The 19,297-nt window shown below is 41.2% G+C and overlaps 1 protein-coding gene across 1 annotated transcript in view; it reads left to right on the forward strand.

Moving 5' to 3' along the window:
* LOC104469331 (polypeptide N-acetylgalactosaminyltransferase 9) overlaps nucleotides 1–19,297 on the forward strand; it is a gene marked incomplete at both ends in the record, with an annotated part of 134,173 nt that overhangs the window by 39,639 nt on the left and 75,237 nt on the right. Inside the window, 2 exons of the mRNA XM_010083791.1 lie at nucleotides 12,425–12,591; nucleotides 14,708–14,882. Coding sequence (XP_010082093.1) covers nucleotides 12,425–12,591; nucleotides 14,708–14,882 — 342 coding nt within the window. The remainder of the gene's footprint in view (nucleotides 1–12,424; nucleotides 12,592–14,707; nucleotides 14,883–19,297) is intronic.

Raw genomic sequence — 19,297 nt, forward strand, 5'->3', positions numbered from 1 at the left:
TGTCATGTTATGTTACACTCCATGATATCACATTACAGAATAAAAATAAGTTAACAAGTCAGGCAATGAATTCAGGGTGGTATTTCTTTTTCTTTTATGTTTTCTTACATGTATCTCTGTTACACTACACCTGATATCCTTCTGATGGCTTTGAAGGAATTCTTCTAATGGTTTGAAGGTGATGTTCCTCTTTTCTTTCTTAAAACGTGCATGCAAATTTAGTTCTTCTGACAATGTGAGAAATATAATATCTTCAAATGTCTTCCTGGGGTAACTTAAAAAATTAGCTAGTTTTGGTTCCTATTCCATTTGTATAGGTTTCATAGTGTAAGAAAGTCAAGGTTTCAGCTCAAATAACATCAAGGTTTTTTGGTTGTTGTTGTTTGTGTCTTTGTGGTAAAAACATGAACAGGCCAAAATGTCAGACAATTTACTCTTCTGTCTGAAATAAAACTGAGTTGTGAACTCCAAGTTGATGCAGTGTTTCATTTTAATGGTGTCAGTTCTTGCTTGTTTTGCCCGTGTCTCCTGTTTTGGGTGAATTTAGTGCTAATAAAAGTGAGAGACTCTTAAAACTAGCCAGAGCAGAAGTACCTGACAGTTGCAGGCTAGCAATTGTAAGCTCCTTGTCTTGGTTAGCTTGATCTAGATGCTTTCCAAGGTTTCATTTCTCTGATACAGCATCTGCCAGTTAAGTCATTTGATAGTTTTGTGATGTTGAAGTATGGGGCCTCGATTTTCTGTTCCTCCGGCTTTCTGAAAAATTCTTGGCTTCTGTTGTATTGCTTCTGAACCTTCTGCTGTGGTCTCAAAACCAAACCACAGTTGAACCAGATCACCTTGCTGGATGCAACTTCAAAGGAGGTCCAGGGATAGCTGCTTCCCACCCAGTCTGTGCACTCTCTTCCCTAAATACCTGCCAAACCAACTGGCTGAATTAATAAGAAATCATTGTGGAGCTGAGCATGTGCAATTTTGGCCGCAAGAAATCCTACAGCAATTGAATGTTCCCACCTGGAGACTTCTCTTGAAATATGACACAAGCCCTGAGAAGCAGGAGCTCCAGGCTTGTGCCTTGATGCCTCCTTTGTAAAGCGAGCACCAGGCTGATCACTGTTGTCTCTATGTCTTGACTGTCCAGGCAAGTTTAAATGACCCTTGTGAAGCAGGCGTCATGCTGTGTGTGTTCCTAAGGCTCAGAACTCCAAGGTGGTGAAAAACCTACTCTCTGCATATAGCAGAAGGAGATCAGGGTGTAAAATCTGGTGTCAAATCAGATTCCTGATCTCTGTGCCTCTTGACGTTTCTGTGCATTGAGAGGAAGAGTCTTGTGAGCGCTGGGGAAACTCAACCGGGAAATTTAATTTTTCACACAAAATTTGTGATGAAGCTTTTAACTAGCTGAAGTACTGTAAAGGCAGGGTCCCCAGGGAAACGCACAGCATGCTTTGTGCTTCTAGTTGCTTTTTTTTTTTTTTTCATTCAGTGTGCAAATAAATGCTCTGCCTTAGAAAGATGATTAGCCTAAGTCTATAATTAATGAATATTTGAGGCAAAGTTGCTCTTTGCAGAGAAACTTGTTACAGGCTGCAATTTAAGAATCCCCTGTACGTTATTGTGACCATCTCAGGTGTATAGATTAGCATATAAACAAAAATAATGCTTGGAAAGTACTCTAAATCAGTGTTTCTTATCTCCCATCCCCAGAAAGAAAGCTGGAAGGCCCTTGCTCAGCAGAAGGTTAACAGTAGTGACAGAAGAGGAGGCAACATTATTCTCTGTTTTCTGTAGAGAATTATAACTCCTATATTGTGTAGGGGGATCACTTAAGCAATGACAAGAAGCCATTCAATGGGGGAGAGATGGCTACCCAGCACAGGGACACGTCTTATGTGTCTGAATTAAACAGAGAAAATGAGGTCAATTGTCCTGCAGACATCAGGAAAAATCCAAATCTCCTTGGTCTAAGAAGTGCACCTACCATTTTTGGTGGTGGTGGCATGGCAGGATTTATCAGTGAGGGATTAGGCAGCTTTAAATTACAGGAGATTTCATCTCTAATTGTCTATTGCTTATGCACAAAGCTCCCTGTTTCTCAGCTTCTAGAAACGAAGCCCTCTAGAGTTGCATTTTACCTGGGTGAGATGCCTCTGGGTTGTCAAATAGTTTGTATCTAGTTTCTTTTCGTCTTTGCTCCAAGGGATGAGTACATTATTTATTCTACGCTCCCAGAGTTTTGTTAGTCTGCATTTATGTATTTTGTCTTCAGAATGACCTCACATTGGGCTAGCCTCTAGGGTAGGATGAAACACACCTCTCTGGCAGAGATGGTAGTTCAGACTCGACTAATGGTAGCATATTAGTGGCAGCAATAATAATTAAAACAGTGCACTCAAATACCCTTGGGTGCCGTTGCTAGGTTAGATTGTACCCCTAAAATTGCAGAGGAAAGGCATAAATTTTAGTTATTTCCATCCACAAAGTGAACAGTTGTCTCATTCAGCAACCGGAGTAAGCTTTCATCCCCCCTGTGGAGGTTTCATCAGGACAGAGTTCTCCCAGAGGGTCGTGGTGCAGTTTACATTAAACTCAAGATAAAAATGACATTGAAGCTTTGCTCCTGCATTTTCTACACTGCCTGAAAACAAGCACATAACCTACAGCTAATTCATTGTCTTATTGTCTTGGTGTTATTAACCCACGTGTACGCGAGAGACAGGGAATTTGTGTTCTGTTTGCACATAGAGGAGCCTTCAGCGCCTTTGCCTGACAGATCTGGGAATCTCTGGAAGCAGTGGGGGGAATGTTTCTCCAAGTACAGGTTAGAGGAAATAACCTGGATGGAACAGGTTGAATGTGTCTGTCTCTAGATGAGGGATGCCGAAGGGCGTGGTTGTGAACACAGCCTCAGCCTGCTGGGCATACGGTTAATGGGAATAATCTGTTCCCCCAGTGCAGAGCACCCACTTCTAGGTTTCTTTCTGACGGCAAATTGATTTCGGTCTGCAAACAGTGAGGGTGTGACTTCAAAATGTCTATTTTCTGTGGGTGAGTAGGAAAAAATACCAGACAACATAGAGTGAAAAAGGAAATCAGTTCTCAGGAGGCAGATTTGGGCAGGAGCAGTGCGTGAATGTTGAAGGGCTATAATGGTCACAGCTTCTGAGAGTCAGGGAAAGACTGGCAGATGTCCTTCGCCTGCTCAAATTCACCTTAGGTACGTTGCCTGGTGTAGGATGTGTGTCTGATTTCTGTCAGCTTTAGCGAGGAGTAAGCATATGCTGACCCGTTTTCCTGCATTAGAGTTCATAATTACAAAAAATCCCCATACGTTGAAGTGTTTTGCTGCCATGAAGTCTGTGCCTTAGATATTAGCTTTGTGCTAGACAGTAAATGTGTCTGGAGTTTTAAAAAATGTTTTTACTTCTAAATGTAACCAAAATTAAATTCAAGCGCAAGAGTTTTCTGAAGTGCTCACAATAATTAGGAGGTAAGAAACTGCTGTTAACATTTAACATCTAAATGCATGAACTTGTTGAATATTGTGCTGTTCACCTCTAGCTAGCCTTTAATTTAAACAAAAGCTATAAAAGTGCAATTAGGCTCCAGTCCAATGAAGCACTTAAATATTTTCCTGGTTTTAAGCATATGAGTAACCCCAGTGAAGTTAAGATACGCTTAACTGCTTTACTCAAACAGGACGTTTCATAAAGCAGTTATAATACACAAAGAACAATCCTGCAACTACCACTGTGAAAGATGTAAAGAGGAGTAAAGTCCCATCTGCACTTAAGGATGTGATTGCTCTTAGGTTTTCACAATGCTGTTTCAGCCCAATGATGTATCCTGTAGGATCCTGATCCAAAGTTCATTGAGATCTTTGGATGCCCTCCATCCTCTGTGGTTAGAGGCTGAGTTTGTCAGGCAGTTTCCTCCCCCGTCTACCGAGGGTAATACGTTCGGCACATGCTCCTTCATTTGTCCTCTCTGCCTTTTGATCAGCATGCTGCCGCTACCACCAGGCTCTCCGCTCAATCCCATATAAAGCATCTAAACTTCATGGATTTAATACTCCCATTTTCAGTGCTAAATCAATGTTCTTTATGCATTTGTTCTTGGAACACTGCTCTGTTTGAACCATTATTCTTCCCACTTACTATAAACTTGGTCTGTTTTCGCGCTGATAGAAATGGATCATTTCAAGCAAGAGGAAAAGCCCTGTGACTACTGTTTGAACATTTCAAGGCCATTGCTGGTTAGTCAAATCAGCTTCTGCATGACCTCAGCACACCACACGCTGGGGTTACTGGGGAAGCATCACCTTTCTGAGCTCCAACCAGCCTTGCAAATGCTGGGGCAAGAAAAACGAAGAGCTTCTCACAGCAGTTTTGGTAGGCAGTGAGGGGATGGGTTTGCTCAGTTTATAACTGACATCCTGTTTGGTTGTTTACTCCTCCAACCACCCTGTATTTGTACCTAGGTGGAAAGAAACATTCTGCTGCATAGCTGGATTTGACCAGAGATTAAAGCTGGTCTCCTGTGAAATACACTGGAGCCCATTAAAGAAAGGATTGTTTGCCAAACATTGTTGTATGTCCTCCCAAGACCATAAAAAACATTGTTAGCTGAAGTAATAGGGGGAAATTATTGCATTCCTCCATCCTCCTCCCTACCACCACACTGCAACGTGACAGCAAACCTGTAATGAAATCTGTGAAGAGCTCTGCAGCAGTTACCTTGAGAAGTTTTTTATTGCCCTATGTTTCTGGATAACACTGTGATCCTCAGCCTCTGTCCAGCACCAACAGCACCAGCTGAAGGATTGAAATAGTCTTGAATTTTTAATATGAAATACTTGCAGTAATTTTTTTTAATAGTAAAGTGTAACTTTCTGTATTTACATATTATTATCTGAATAACAAATAGCTTCAAGGGTACAGCAAACTGTTCTGTGCAAATGGAAAATCGGGAGTTTACTCTTATACATTATTTATCAAAAATTATTCCTTTGATTTCATCCACTCCGCTATTTTTCCCTTACATCTGGTATGGCTTTGGAGTGCAATGGGAGAGACATTTCAGAGAAGGTGGTATCTAAAGATACATAGTCCACTTTTGGATATCTCGGCTGTTACCTTCTCACTCCCTGCAGACATGCTGGGATTAATTCTTCCTTTACCATAAAGATCCTTTTTTTGGGATCTTAATGCATCACCCTGAGTGGAAGAGTACTTCTTAATCGGGAATCTGCTAGAAATCGCTGCTGGAGATGCAGCTAAATAGCTGATCTCACATTGCTAGCTGGAGAATAATGACCCTCGGTGGCAGGAACAAGAATTGGTGCCATAGGGTAGCAGCCAATTTTGTGAATGCACCCTAGAAAACGTTTTCTGGCTTCTTGAATGGCTCCTAGTGAACATTCCCTATTTGAAATATGAGGTCTTAGTTTTGGCGAAGTACTGAAATGAGAGTATATTCTCTCTCCTCCATAGACAGCATAGTTCCTAGAATTAAGTTTCAAAAAGTTGCACAAAAGGTAGTGTTTCCTGAATATGCTTTGCTGGCAGGAATTTTGAACCAAAGCACTGCTATTGTGAATTGGCAAAATGCCTTTAGTCTTGCCTTTATTCAGTATCACTTCATTGATTTCTCTGATGTTTATATTTCAGTTTAAGTTTAAAGAGCTCTCCAACCTCAAAGCACAATTTTGCAAGGCCACCTTTATTTTTTAAGGGAACTCTTGTCTAGTTTTTACTTTTAAAGGATGCAAGCTAACAATCCAATTGGAACAGAGACCAGGATCCTTCAGAAGTCTTGAGAACCACTTGACAAATCTATTGTGTTTAATCATCTAGAATTAGGAGGAATACATGTCACTGGGAATTTAGTTGGGCTCTTCCTTAAATTTAAGTGCAGCACCATATTCTTTGGGGATTTTTGAAAAGCATTTGAAAGCAGATTTCAACTTCTCCATTAATTTCCAATCAACCTAATGCTTTGTGATGCAGCATGCCTACAGCCACAGGCTGATCTGAATGGGCACACTAGGGGATAGAGTGGAAATTTCTTACAGATGGTTTTTCAAAACATATTAGTGACTCAAGTTAAGTTACCAAAAAAAGGCAAATACTTTTTACTGCAGAAGGATGTGAGCATGAGCTTTTAGCCATTTTTTTCATGTTAATAAAGGGGCTTGTTTTAAAAGTGTGGAACTAGTTTTAGCATTTTTATATGTATGAATCAATATGAGTATTAGACATGATGGCATGTTTCTGGCATTGTTTGCCTGGGAAATAGCTCACTGAAATACAAACCCTCTTATTTTATGTGTGTGGCAGCTGCTTTCGAAGAGTCTAGTAATCCTGAATGTAAGGGTTAATCTTCTTTACAAGTGGGGCCATCTGCATGCTGCGTATGTTAACTGTGCTTATATATTGTGCTATCAGTCACTGATTGACAGTTCTCAAAGCTTTCTACCATACACACAAAATAATTTGTCATAGAATTAAGCTAAATAGAGCAGCAAGAGTGTTAAAAAAAACCCAAAAGATACAAACATGTGTTGGGGGTTTTTTTTGTTGGTTTTTTTTTTGTTTGTTTGTTTGTTGTTTTTTTTGTTTTGTTTTGTGCAAATAAATTATTCCCAGTTGTATTGGCCTGGAATTTAAAAAAGAAAGGAAAAAGGACAAAAATGAATGTCAGATTCCCAGGAAACACTTGTCCCATATGTGTTATTGCAACTTCATGGGGAGCTTTAACCTCCCTGTGTAACTGCCTGTGTCCCATCAGGAAAGGGTTCTCCCCTTTGTGGAAGTGTTATAGGACAGAAATTCCTGTACATTTGGACTTTTCTGTAGGAATAAGGACAGAGAAGAGAGAGTTCAAAGGTATAAAAAATGTTTATTTTTAAAAGGCTGCTGCTGTTTTTCATTTTGCAAATGCTACAATAATGAAGTCTTAATTGTTCAGCCTGGGAATTTGGGCAATTCCCAGGAGCAGATACGTGCTGGTGAACTCATGACCTATTGCAGTCATTTGTTTGTGGTTGATACTGAAGGACACTTTTCCTTGATACAGGAAGTGTTTGAGATTAGCACAGAAACACAGATTTGGCCTGATTTCTTTCTGATGAATATAAGTGATTTATTTCATAGATTTTTGGATGCAAAATAAGGAAAAAATGTGTCAAGGAGACACTTGAAAAGAAGCTGCTGGGAATTCCCCAAGTATAGAGTAGATGCAAGATCTCGGTTTATTATAATCCTGAAAATGACCATCAACACCACGGTGTGCCTGAAGATCTGGAGGACAGATTATTTTAGTTGACTGCCGCTGACTCCTCTTTGATATGAAGCACTGAGAGCCTCTGGGAGGAGGCACAGACCCAGTTCATACTCAGGAACAGCTGCGGAGGTCTCTTTATTTTAATGAATTTCTTCTTCAGGGATAACTGCTGAGGACAGGCTGCAGGGAGTGTGGCCAAGGGAGCAACTGAAGTCAGGTGGAAGTTATTCAGGGAGCTGACCACTGACAGACTGTGAAGTCCTAGCAGAGGAGAGTTTTAAATAACGCATGCTATGAAGATCTCTCGAGCGCTAGAAAGGGCAGTCGTTTCTTCAGCATCTTACATTGTGTTTTTGCAAACCTGTCATTCATTTGTTCTTTTGAGAATAATCAGGCAGTAGAGCTCAAAAGTAGCTTTCGTTCCTCTGACAAATGCTTTCTATGCTGAGGACCCAAAAAACGGATGGATAGAGGAAGCCAGTGTTAGTGCTGAATGGCCAGAGATGGACAGGAGTGTTCTAGTACTTGCAGAGGCAGAGGGAAAACTGTCCCAATTTCTTTAGCTGTCACTCAGGGGAGGAAATTCACCCAGCAAATCCTTTGTAGCACTGATGGTGTTTTGGAGCTGCCTAGACTACCAAGTTTACAGCACCAACAAGAATTACACTGTATCTTGTACCTGCACTTCTCCAAATAAATTCAGGAAGAAGGGGAAGGTGTTGATTTTTCTTCTGTGTGGTAAGTCAAAGTGGAGGCTGTTCCATAAAGCAACACAGACTGCAAAGCAATACCTATGATAAAGAGGGTATCTTTTGGTATCACCATAGTTTCTAGGCTTTTTCTGAAAGCAACTGTCGCTTTTCTTTTTGTCTTACTTGTAAATACAATGTGCTGCTTCTCTCAAGACGTGTAGAGCATCAGTGTTCTGTACCGCTGCTTCCATGTTCACAGTTGTGAATCTTTTCCTTCAGTGACTGCTGTCCTTGAGCTGCAAAACAGGAGAAAGTAAGAGCAAGTCTCAAACCTAAAAATTTAGTTTTGTTTTGTTTTGTTTTCCTTTTGGATAGGGCAAAAAACCCCCATCCTTAATAGAAATAGAATGTTATGGTATAATATGGTTAACACCTTCTATTGAGAAGGAGAATTAATTAGGAAGGAGTTGGAGCCCTCTGCCTGACAGATTCATGATCCATGAAGCTAATGAGTTTTGGAGCCTGTTGTTGTGTTTGCTGTGGACTGGTCAGCAGTTGAATCCCATGCTGGGGAAGGAGACATTTGCAGCTTGTCACATTTTCCCTGTTGTGCCAGTGTGGAACAAGAACATGATGCTAGCTTATTTCTACATCTGAAAAGTTACTATTACACGTAGCATTAGCTGCAGAGCCTCAGTGGTTTTCTGGAGAGAGAAATCAGGCACTGAACTAGCCACTGAATTTAGTGATTTAGCTGTTGTAAATAGTCTGTGCCTACAGCAGTCACAGCAGCATTTAGGTACTAAAAGGTAACCACGTATGTAGGATTACTCTGAGCCTTCGGTTTAACTGGGTTCAAAATACACATTGACCTGATGATTAAAAGTAGTATTTGTTAGCATTAACGAGCAAGGATTCAATAATCTTTTAAATATTTATCTTTGTTCTTTCATCGATCATGTACCCAAAGAAGTGCTGTTCAGCCTGTTCCCCTGCTGTGGCTCTAAAACATGAACACAGACCATCCTGCAGCTTTCAAGTTACGGTGCATGTTGGGTTTTTTTTTCTGATAGAACTGCAAAGGAGATTTCCTAATGCCCAGCAATTTCATCAAGTTTGTGAAGGAAGAAACCCACAGTCATCTCCATCCCAGTGGTTCATTGGAAAAACATATCTTGTATTAAGTACTTTAAAGATTCATGAAGCAGCTTTAATTTTGTTTGCATTTCTTCCTGAAGGGTAGAACTGTCAGAAATCTCTAAGTGCATCGCCTAATCCATTTCCAAACTCAGTATATTAAGGTCTGCAAGCAAAACTCATTTTTGGCGTTTTACAAGTATGCAGAGAGGAGAGAAGGCAGGAGAAAGAGAGCAGAAAAGATTTTTCTTTCCTTGGTAATGCACTGAACTACCTGCATGGCTGTAGTGCCAGTTCTTCACAAAAAATAGTGCAACTCAAATGGGTCGTGAGACCAGCTCTGATAAATAGAGGACTTCACATGTTTCTGTTGGATCAGATACAAATAGAGTAAATATTGCTATCAAGGAATGAACCTTCAGACCAAAGAAAATTTCTTTCCCTTTATTGCCTACAAGCTCACAGAGCTGCCATGAGCATGCTCATGTGCAGCTGAGAAACTTTTGTTTTGTCATTGTCCCAGTTTCTGATCTATGACCTTTTTTATGTTCATGATTTTTTTTCCCCAAGGTTCTGATCTGCCAGCAGAAGAAACTTTCCTGTTTTCTTATGCCTGCATAGACAGTGCTCACAGCTGGGCTCAGCGGGCTGGCTGGGAAATGTTCATTTAAGGAATCGGTTCAATGCAAAAGTGAAAATCATCTCCAGAGTAGAGAAAAATGATCTGACATCAAGCTCTCTGTCACGTACAAAGGAAGCACCTCTGGGTTGCCAGCCAAGCTCTGCAGCAGCCAATACAGTGCAAGAACACTCAAAGACTTTTCCCAAGGCAGCAGCAGGATGCCCCGGGTCTGACGCTTGGCATGTTGTACGAAAGGTGCCTGAAGGGCTGCTTCACATATCAGGTCGAATCCATCCTCAGCTAGTCCATGGAAATGATTAGCCATGGCATCGTCAGCCTTTTCTTGGAATCACTAGTTGTGAATGCACCCAGCAGTGTGTTTCTGTACCGCGTGCCTTTCTGCCCTGGAGAGGGGCACTGCTTCTCATGCAGACCTGAAGTCCTTTGCTGGTTATACACTGTGAGACCTGATGACAGTTTGTAATAGTAGCTTAGAATCACAGTTATATTAGACGTGAGCTATGCCTGGTCAGCACTGACCATCGTTAGCTACCACAGAGGTCAAATGTATGCTCTAAATTCTTCCCAAACTCAGTAGTGTTATATGTTAATGAGGCCAAGATTGGCTCATCAATTACTGTAATTGTTCTCCGTCACCCAGTTGCCACAGTTCATAACGTGATCAGACCTAGTGCAGAGAAACGAGTATGGTGGTACCCAGCTGCCTTCCCTGGCAGGCTGCTGGGCACAGTGCTGGTGCTGCCGGCACCCCGGGCAGGGCAGGAGGGGCCGCCTTGAACACCCAGGGACTTCACTGCACAGTACCGGGGCTGCCAGAAATGGATGAGTTCTGAATTTCTTACCAAAGTCCTTTTGGTGGTAAGGTTGAGGCAAATAAAGGCTTGCCTTACTAGGACACCTCCATATGGTTTGATGTCTTCACCTTCTGGTTACTTTTCATCTCAAAAGAAATAATAAAAGTGCCTAGTCTTGTGTTAAGCTTCTCCATTGTTAGCTTGTAGATTTCTTGCCTGATGCTTTCCCTCCATCTCCAGGCTGCTGCTCCAGCCACTTTCTGAGAGCATGCCCTATGCCTTATTGAAAGTCAATAGGCTTGTTACAGCCTTCCGTTTTCCTGAGACTTCTCTGGAATGAACCCTCTCCTGCTGCCATGCTCCAGGGCCAAAATCAAGGTCTACACCAAGGAGAGGACTTCACGTGTCCCCCTGACACTCTGACTTTCTCAGCCTTGTATACAGGCACAAGTGACTGATGTGTCATTGCAATGCACTTGGTCTGTTATCAACATCTGGGCAGTTGTGCTTTGACGGTAGCTCATTCTTGTATGTGACTTGCTAATGTCACTGTTTGGCTCTGAGTGTCAATTGCTGGTTAGAGTTTCTTGGAATGAAGAAAGTATTAACTGTAAATTGCTGTGGCTGGTATCTAATTACAGAATACATTGGGAAGCACTTAGGCGACAATCCAATAAAGCACTTAAGCCCCCACTGATTTTTAAGGAAAGGCCCCTTGACTGGGATTGCTCCTGCTCTCAGACATCGTCAGAAGTGTTTGTTAGCAGACCAGTACTTTCACCCAAGTACCTCAGCACATCCATGTAATTTTCTGAAGTGATTTAAGGAGTTGGGAGTTCTGTTACCCAACAGTCAAGTGCTTGTCCCCATCCCCATGACTGCTGATCGGGGGCGGGGTGGAAGGGGGGGAGTGATTGTTAAGCCAAAGTAATGAGCAAAGAGGTCAGAAAGTTTGATAAGAGCAGGAAAAGTGATTTAATGTGATATCATTAGCAGTATTTTAGAGAGCAGGTTCAGTAATACCATAGCAATTCTGAATGGCTTTTGCCTGTGAGAACACATAGGTAATTTTCTGAAGTTATCATCTTTGCTAGTGGGAGAGAATTCCACTAAAACAAGGCAGTATGGTGCTACAGAGGGGCATGGGCTGGGGGCTTGGGAAGCAAGAGGCTCTGCTCTGTGCTATGTGACTTCTCCAGGCCTTTTTTTTTTTTTTTTTCTCAAAATGGTCTATGATAACATATATGCATCAGTGAGCAAGCAGGAAGGAAATTGTGAATCTCAGGATGTAGCTGCCTACCAAGGTGATGTCTCAGATGCAGCAGATCTGCTTTGCAAATATTTCAGCAAGTATATGCCTGTACAACAAACATCATCTGTTTGCTACTGCTGCACAAACTGTAAAACCAGAAAGGGTGGCAAGGGCTCCTTGAATGGGCAAATGCAAAATCTGCTTGAGTAGGTCCTTGTTTTCAAAGTATGACATCTAATTACGAGTTGACAACAGACCTTCTGACAGTTCCCCTGGGAGCACAGACAAGCTATAGTATTGTGGACTTATCCAGGTTGTTTTTGAGCAAAGTCAGTGATATTCCTTTGGTTTTGCAGAGATGCTTTTAACCTTCCAGAGAATGAGAGCTGCTACAAGTCTGTGTGCATGCAGATACACTTTGGTTTTCCCTGAGCTGATGGAAAGTTTGTTCCTCCAAGCTACGTTGCTTCTTTTGGGCTTTTACTGTATCGTTCTTTGGGGTTAGAAAAAACAGAGCCTGCAAGTCCCTACATTCTGGAGAGCAATGAGGAGAGGACACTCCTCTGTGTATTTTACCTCCCAGTGGCTACTGGGGTTTTAATTCTTTCTTTCTTCTCTCCAGGTGCAAACAGATGACATACCCAGATGACCTGCCCCAGATCTCTGTGGTCTTTATATTTGTCAACGAGGCACTCTCCGTCATCCTGCGCTCTGTGCACAGCGTCGTGAATCACACCCCATCCCACTTGCTCAAAGAGATCGTTCTGGTGGATGACAACAGTGACAATGGTGAATATATGTAACTTTTCCTCTAAGTACCGTATCCTGTGTGGTTAATGGACATGAAATAAAAATCAAACTGAGTTTGGCCACTACTAGCTGAATGTTTTTTTTAATTTTTTTTTTTTTTTTTTTTTTCATGCTGGGATGAAACAGCCAAGGGAGGAAGGTAGCACATGCAACCACTGATTATAGCTAATAAGCTAGATCATAAGCTGGTGTAAATTAACATACTGTTGTTGAAGTCAGTAGAATTTACAAGAGTTTGTGTTTGTTGATGAGAAGGTTGATTGAGCTGCTTGCACAAAGCTGTGAGTAAATATTACCTATTTTTGTATAAAAAAACAGGCATTATGTGGATAAACCCTGCTGATTTCATTGAAATCCTCCCAGGACGAATGACATTTAGATAGGCAATCTTAATGCAGAAATGACAATTTTCTCCAAATCTTCAGATCCAAAAGAATATCATAATTATTAGACTAAAAGTTTACATTCTGTTTCCAAGGAAAGGTGAGGCTACAGATTCTCCTTAGGGATAGTTTCTACTCTTCTTCATGGCAGCACACTCTGCTTCTTTGTTATTTAAAGAGGTTTTGAAAGTATCAGATTTTGAGTCTGATATTTTTTTGAGGCAGGGAGTAAAATCAGACTGTGAGAATGAAACAGAATGGGCACAAAGGACATGTAATTTTCAGGTTATCTGGTTCATTAATGTGAAAATGACACTTCTGTTACATCAATCAAAACTCAAACTATTGGTGAGCATATAAGGTGCTATTGATCAGTATGCAGGTTTGAAGAACTTTTAGGATAGAGGTGATGAGCAGTGTTGTTGTGTTTTAAGTTGTTATACCTTAGACTCCTAGAACTGTTGCAGATTCTCAAATCACATTTGTTAAAATAAGGCTTAAGTTTAGCATTTCCTTCACAGATCACCAGTTTTAAATCTTTCAGTTTTAAGTTGCTGTTCTTCTTCAAGATCCCTGAAGAGAAATTAAGGTTGAGAGAACAAGTCACTAGAATAAAAATAAGTTCCAAAGCCTGTAGATCTAAGAAACCTTTTGTGCAATTTTGCTTTTAGTTATGGCAGTGTGACCCATGGAATGATTATGTGAGATTGCAAAGGGTTTGAGTAAATGTAATACAGAGGAGAACTGGACTCATTGTTTCTCAGGGAACTTTTATATGGTTTTTCTGTCATTCTCTGATAACTGGAAATTTATCAGGTCTTTGATTCCAACGATAATGATTCTGCTGTGTAATATAGATCAGAAGAATGAGGCTTCTAATGTCCTGGAAGCTTCTACTAGTTTTTCTAATAAATATATTTGAGTAAAATCCTCATTATGAATAAGTTGCTGAATAAATGAGTTACCAAACTAGATTGATTATTAAAAAAATACAGAGACCATTTTGGTAATCTGCCCGTTTTATAAGTCTTTTGAAATGAAGCTGAACAAAGGCGTGACTGAATTCTGCTCCATCCGTGGCTGAGTGCCTGACAATTAACAAAAGAGAAGTTGTCTATTTGAAATCTTTGATATCCATTTAGTTCAACGAGGCAGAAGCCTGGTATTGAGGAGTCTTAATTATATTTAAGGGAAAACCCTTAAAATTTAGGGAAATTAATTCTGATCTGAATTAGGTCTTGACCCAAAATCCATAGAGGTTATTTTTCAAACTCTTACTGAATAGCATAGATCAGAAAAAAAAAAAAAAAAATCACTAGTCTTCCATGTTACACTGCTGTGAGGTCAGAATTGCTCCTCCAGAGGCCAGTTGTAACCTAACACAAATTATCAGAGAATTAGAATAGTAATTATTTAAAAATATTTAGACAAACTACCTCTTCAAAACAATACTCAAATCTATCAGGACATAATAAGTCTGTGCAAGTCTAACAATGACTGCTCTGATGCACAGAGAATTTCTCTGAGCTGACACCCCTGGAGCTGGTCCATGCCACAACTGCAGTACTTGGTGTGTCTCTGCCAGACTGACTAAGGGTTTAGGAATATTGAAGGATTTATTTCCCTTTCTCTTGCAGAATAAATCAAAGTAAAACATAATGTTGCAGAGCTTTTCTCATTCTGAATATTTACGTGTTTTCTTTATCCTGCAGTTGAGCTAAAATTTAATCTGGACCAGTATGTCCATAAGAGATACCCGGGTCTGGTGAAAATAGTGCGCAATAACAAACGAGAAGGACTGATTCGAGCCAGAATCCAAGGCTGGAAAGCAGCAACCTCTCCTGTCGTCGGATTCTTCGATGCTCACGTTGAATTCAACATTGGCTGGTAAGTTGCTGGCTGTCCCCACAGGGAGCGCAGGACTGTCACACTGTGCCCTGTGTTTTAAAGGCTGTGAAAGAGATCTGCTCAGCAACAGGGGACCTGAAAAACCGTAGGGATGAGATGGCTGTAGGCTGCTGTTATCACACTAGCAATTACATTTGAATGATATTCTTGATTATTGCAACATTGCTGACAATCTTCCACAATGTATGGCTGCAAGACCCATAAAAAAAGCTGTTTTGCCTGCTCTACTACAGCTCAGTGGAGAGAGAAGTCATTTAAACCACAATGAACAGGAAACCTCCAAAGCAGTCAAAAGGGGAGACACCATTAAGGAGGCTCTGGGCTGGAGGCAGATGCATGCTTTCAAGTCCATTTATTTTACCTTCTTGTCATTTGCTACCATTTCTTCTTAGAAACTTGAATACCAATTTCATTTCCTCATAATTTTTCTTACATTTGTATTTGATGGAAACCTTGAATTATTCCTTGCGTTTTTAATGGGTTTGAAATTAGCACAGCTTTCCTCATCCCCTTTGTTTTGCAAGGAAGCAGTACTGACTGTGGCAAACACAGTTTTGGGCTTAATGGGCCAGATCTGCAGTGGGAGTAAATCTTTGTAGCACCATTCAGTGGCAAATATTCAGTATTACTGGAAGCCAGGACTGAAGGAACTGAGATGTACAGTCAGCTGAAAAAGGGCTGCTGGGACCTTCAGTATGTAAAATGTGTATTTTCCAGAGATGTTCTGGTATTTGGTAATGATGATGTAGGGTTATGGTGGAGCTGATTATGCTCTGCAGTTCTGGGAGATAGCCCCAAATTAAAACTAAAAATAGCTGCACTCACAACCAGAGAGAAACTTAATTGCAAAGGAGTGGAGTGTTTATTTTTATATGTTCATGAATATCTTTCTAAAATGGAAGATGCAATAAAATAAGTCTTGTAGTGCACCTGGTTTGTGTTCATCCCCATTTTTTTCCCCAGGACTATGAAAAACTATAAGAGCAGTTGTAGTAATTTTCTAGAAGCTTAAGAGCTGGTTTAATTTATTTATATACTTTTAAAGCAACTAGATATTACAAATCATTGCAAGTGTTCATGTAGGGTAATATCAGCTACTGGGCAGAACCAGCGACTGGGGAGAGCATGCTCTGGGTGCTATTCCCAGTGCTCGTCCTGCCTACGCCCCAGTTTTCTGACCTTTGCGGAGAATTTTGTTATCATTTCTACAAAGGACATTGAGATCTTACTGATATTCTACACAGAGAAGCTAGGCAGTGGTGCCAGTAAGCAGGAAAGGGATTGGTGTTTGGGTTTTTTAATCACTATTCCTTTACATTAATGTCCGAAAGGGTTAAAATCAGCAGTGGCCAGTAAATGAGTGTGTGTATATCCGAGATAAAAAGTGTTTGTATTTACTGTATCCTCCCTGGTGTACTCTGCTGTCAACAAGTGTGCTTGAGTCTCAGCAATACTGCTGAGCCAGTCTGTGCAGCTGCTTTGGGACCACTTGGCTTCTGGAGTGGCCGCAGAGGATGAATAAGGATAGCTAGCAAGCGTGCACCAGAAACATCACGTACCCCTTTGTTCCAGAGCTGCACGTGGAGACTCGGAGTGTTTCCTTCTGGTGTTTCTCCTGGTGTTCCCCTCAGCCTCTGGAGCTGCTGACAGCCATCTCAGACCTTGTTCTACGTGTGTCCTCCTGGTTTTAATTCTGTCCACCTGTGCACGTGTAGTTGCCTGTCATCTCAGTTTTCATCTCATCTTCTTTCACTAGGAGGGTCTGGAAGTTCTTCCACCTGGATTACTTTATTTTTTCCCACCAGGTTAACATTAGCCCTGCTCCATAACCCCGTGAATGTGGTAGTCGTGCGCGAGTGTCTTGTTAAAGTACTGCTGTTCTGCTCTCCAAAGTCTCATCTTGCATGAATATTTCCTCCTATTTGCAGTGTATATTCGTGCATTTAGAGGCCACATGGATTGCTCCCACTCAAAGCCATCTATGGATTATTTGTGAGGCAATTAAAAAGCAGCCAGTTCCTTTACCACAGAAAAGAGCATTAGCTTTCTGTTTGGTTGAGTCAAGTACCTGCAGCGCAATTGTAGTCTTCCAGTCTACAGCTGCTTTACCTGCCTAATCACTTGGTAGATTAATTCATAAAGAATCATTTTCTCATGAAATATGCAGGATTCTGACAACAAAAAAACTTTTTTTAAAACAGTAGTTGCCCAGTTTATGGGTGAGCTTTTTCCTTATATCACACTATAGCATTTTACAGGCTCTCACAGCATTGCTCTCCTGGGACACTTCTTCTGAACTCAAATGCAATCTGGTAGGATATAAAATAAATACTCTACAACCTGGTGGGTCAAATGAACTCCTGAATTATTTATTTTGCTGTGCTTAATTGCTGCTCTTTTGCTTCTCAGGTGTTGAAATGTATTAGCGCAGAGTAGAGATTTTCTACTGACCTGTTCCCCTTAAGGCTTTTTATACCGTGAGCCAATACCGCTGCCGTGAGAGCAAAAGTGGAGTGGACTAGCTGAAAGGGAGGCCATTACTATTAATTCTCAAATGGTGTTTAAGATTACATTATAATGTATGTGTACTGTTCATAAGTAAAATTCTACCTTTCCCGCAGTAGAACCCTGTCGGTTTTAATGCTTACTTAATGTCAATAGGAGTCAGCATCTAGAGGCAGCAGCCCAGCAGAACCCAGAGGTATGAACAGCTCCTGTGCATTCCCCTCTGAGGGTATATTTTAGCTTGTATAGTTCAGTTTTGCCTTCAGTCCTCTGAAGAGCTCAGCATTCCTTCTCTGGTTTGTGTATGAAATCTGCCCACTGTGCGTTAAACACACAGTAATGCTGAGTAGAGACCATCGCATCCTGGCTGCTTATTGTGTTGCAGAAGATGTAGAGTGTTATACAGAGTCCTGTCTTTGAGAGCTGGGAAAGATGAACACTACAAGGAGAAGAGAACTTCACTACTGGAGTTATAACTGGGAGCAGGAAAGAGAGATAGCAGAGATGGAGTGTTAATTCTCTGGGTAAGAAAAAGGACATATTGAGTGAAGGAGAGCAGAAATCAATAAGTGAAAGGCAGAGACCACAATATATTAGCAGCCGTAAAGAGGGTGCTAGGAGCCATAAAGAAGACATAATGATAGAGTATTATACTGGCATTCTATCTTAGGAATTGCTTTTGCTCCTCTCCCAGAGGTAGTACTGGTGCACTGAATGGAGTTGTGCAGTACTGTGGTAATTAAAATTTTGCCAGACAAAGGGGGAGTATCAATAAGGAAGCAGTGGAGTAAGAGGATTTCATCAAAAGATTTCAGTGTACCGGAGAGACGGAGACAGACTGCCACGAGAAAGAGGACTTGAAATATAAGCCGAGTATCCAACAGACTGTGCCACACACAGCCCATCGTTATGGATTATCCCTGAAGTTGGCAGTGTTTTAAAAATACAGAAAACTGGCATTTTAATGAACTGGGAAGAAGACGTAAAGATCAAGATCCCCAGGTCTGTGGGTAATACTTTGCAGATGCTATTCTATACTGTAAGATGTAGTGCAGTTTGCTATAGTGGCCATAAGCAATGGATTCTTGAGAAAATGTGTAAAGGAAAAAGGAACTTGATTTAATCCTAATCTTCTACTTGTTTTGGTTATCCCAAGCACTCTGTAACAGAGACATGGTTATGCTTTTCGTAGGGCAAAGCCACACTTGTTAATATTTTCAGGCAATGTACTGGAAGCCAAACTCTACCAGCAGGTAAACTCCCAGTCCCTGCTTTTCAAGCTCCGGTGGCTCTTCAGGGACCTGCAATGTCCAGGTGGCTCTTTCCTTCTAGTGAGAGAAGTGCTGAAGGCAAGAGTAAAATAACATTTGCAGTCCTTCCCCTCCGGAGGGTTCACACCTATCGCTCCTGCTCAGGACATGGTTCATTGCAGCATCCCTGGTACCAGGCTGAGTTTGACCAGGGAAATTTTGTTTATGCAAATGCAAAGGAAAGGATATGTGTTTATTAAGGGAGGTTTTTTCATCCAATGCCTCTACCATCATTTAGGTAACTTAATGGAATGCATATTTTAGATAGCAAAAGTGAACTAATATCTGAGTGAAGAGGGCAGCGTGCATCGTAAGCCATGTGAGCTTTTCAGATTCATGGGACGGTGCCAGCTTACATACAGAGGACATGCCAGAAAAGCAGCTTCAACTATTCATCTACCTAAACAACCTAAAGTGTTCGATGAAGCATCGTCATTGCTTTTCAGTGGTGCAGAAAAGCGCTATTCAGATTTGGCAGCCAAAGAGCTGATCTTTAACTCTCCAGCAGGCGTTTCTGCTGCGTTCGCTCCATTCTGGCTGGGGGCTGCAGGTCTGAAACCTCCCCGGGCAAGCAGGAAT

Source organism: Pterocles gutturalis, unplaced genomic scaffold, assembly GCF_000699245.1.
Source record: "Pterocles gutturalis isolate BGI_N339 unplaced genomic scaffold, ASM69924v1 scaffold8360, whole genome shotgun sequence".
Classification (NCBI taxonomy): Eukaryota; Metazoa; Chordata; class Aves; order Pterocliformes; family Pteroclidae; genus Pterocles; species Pterocles gutturalis.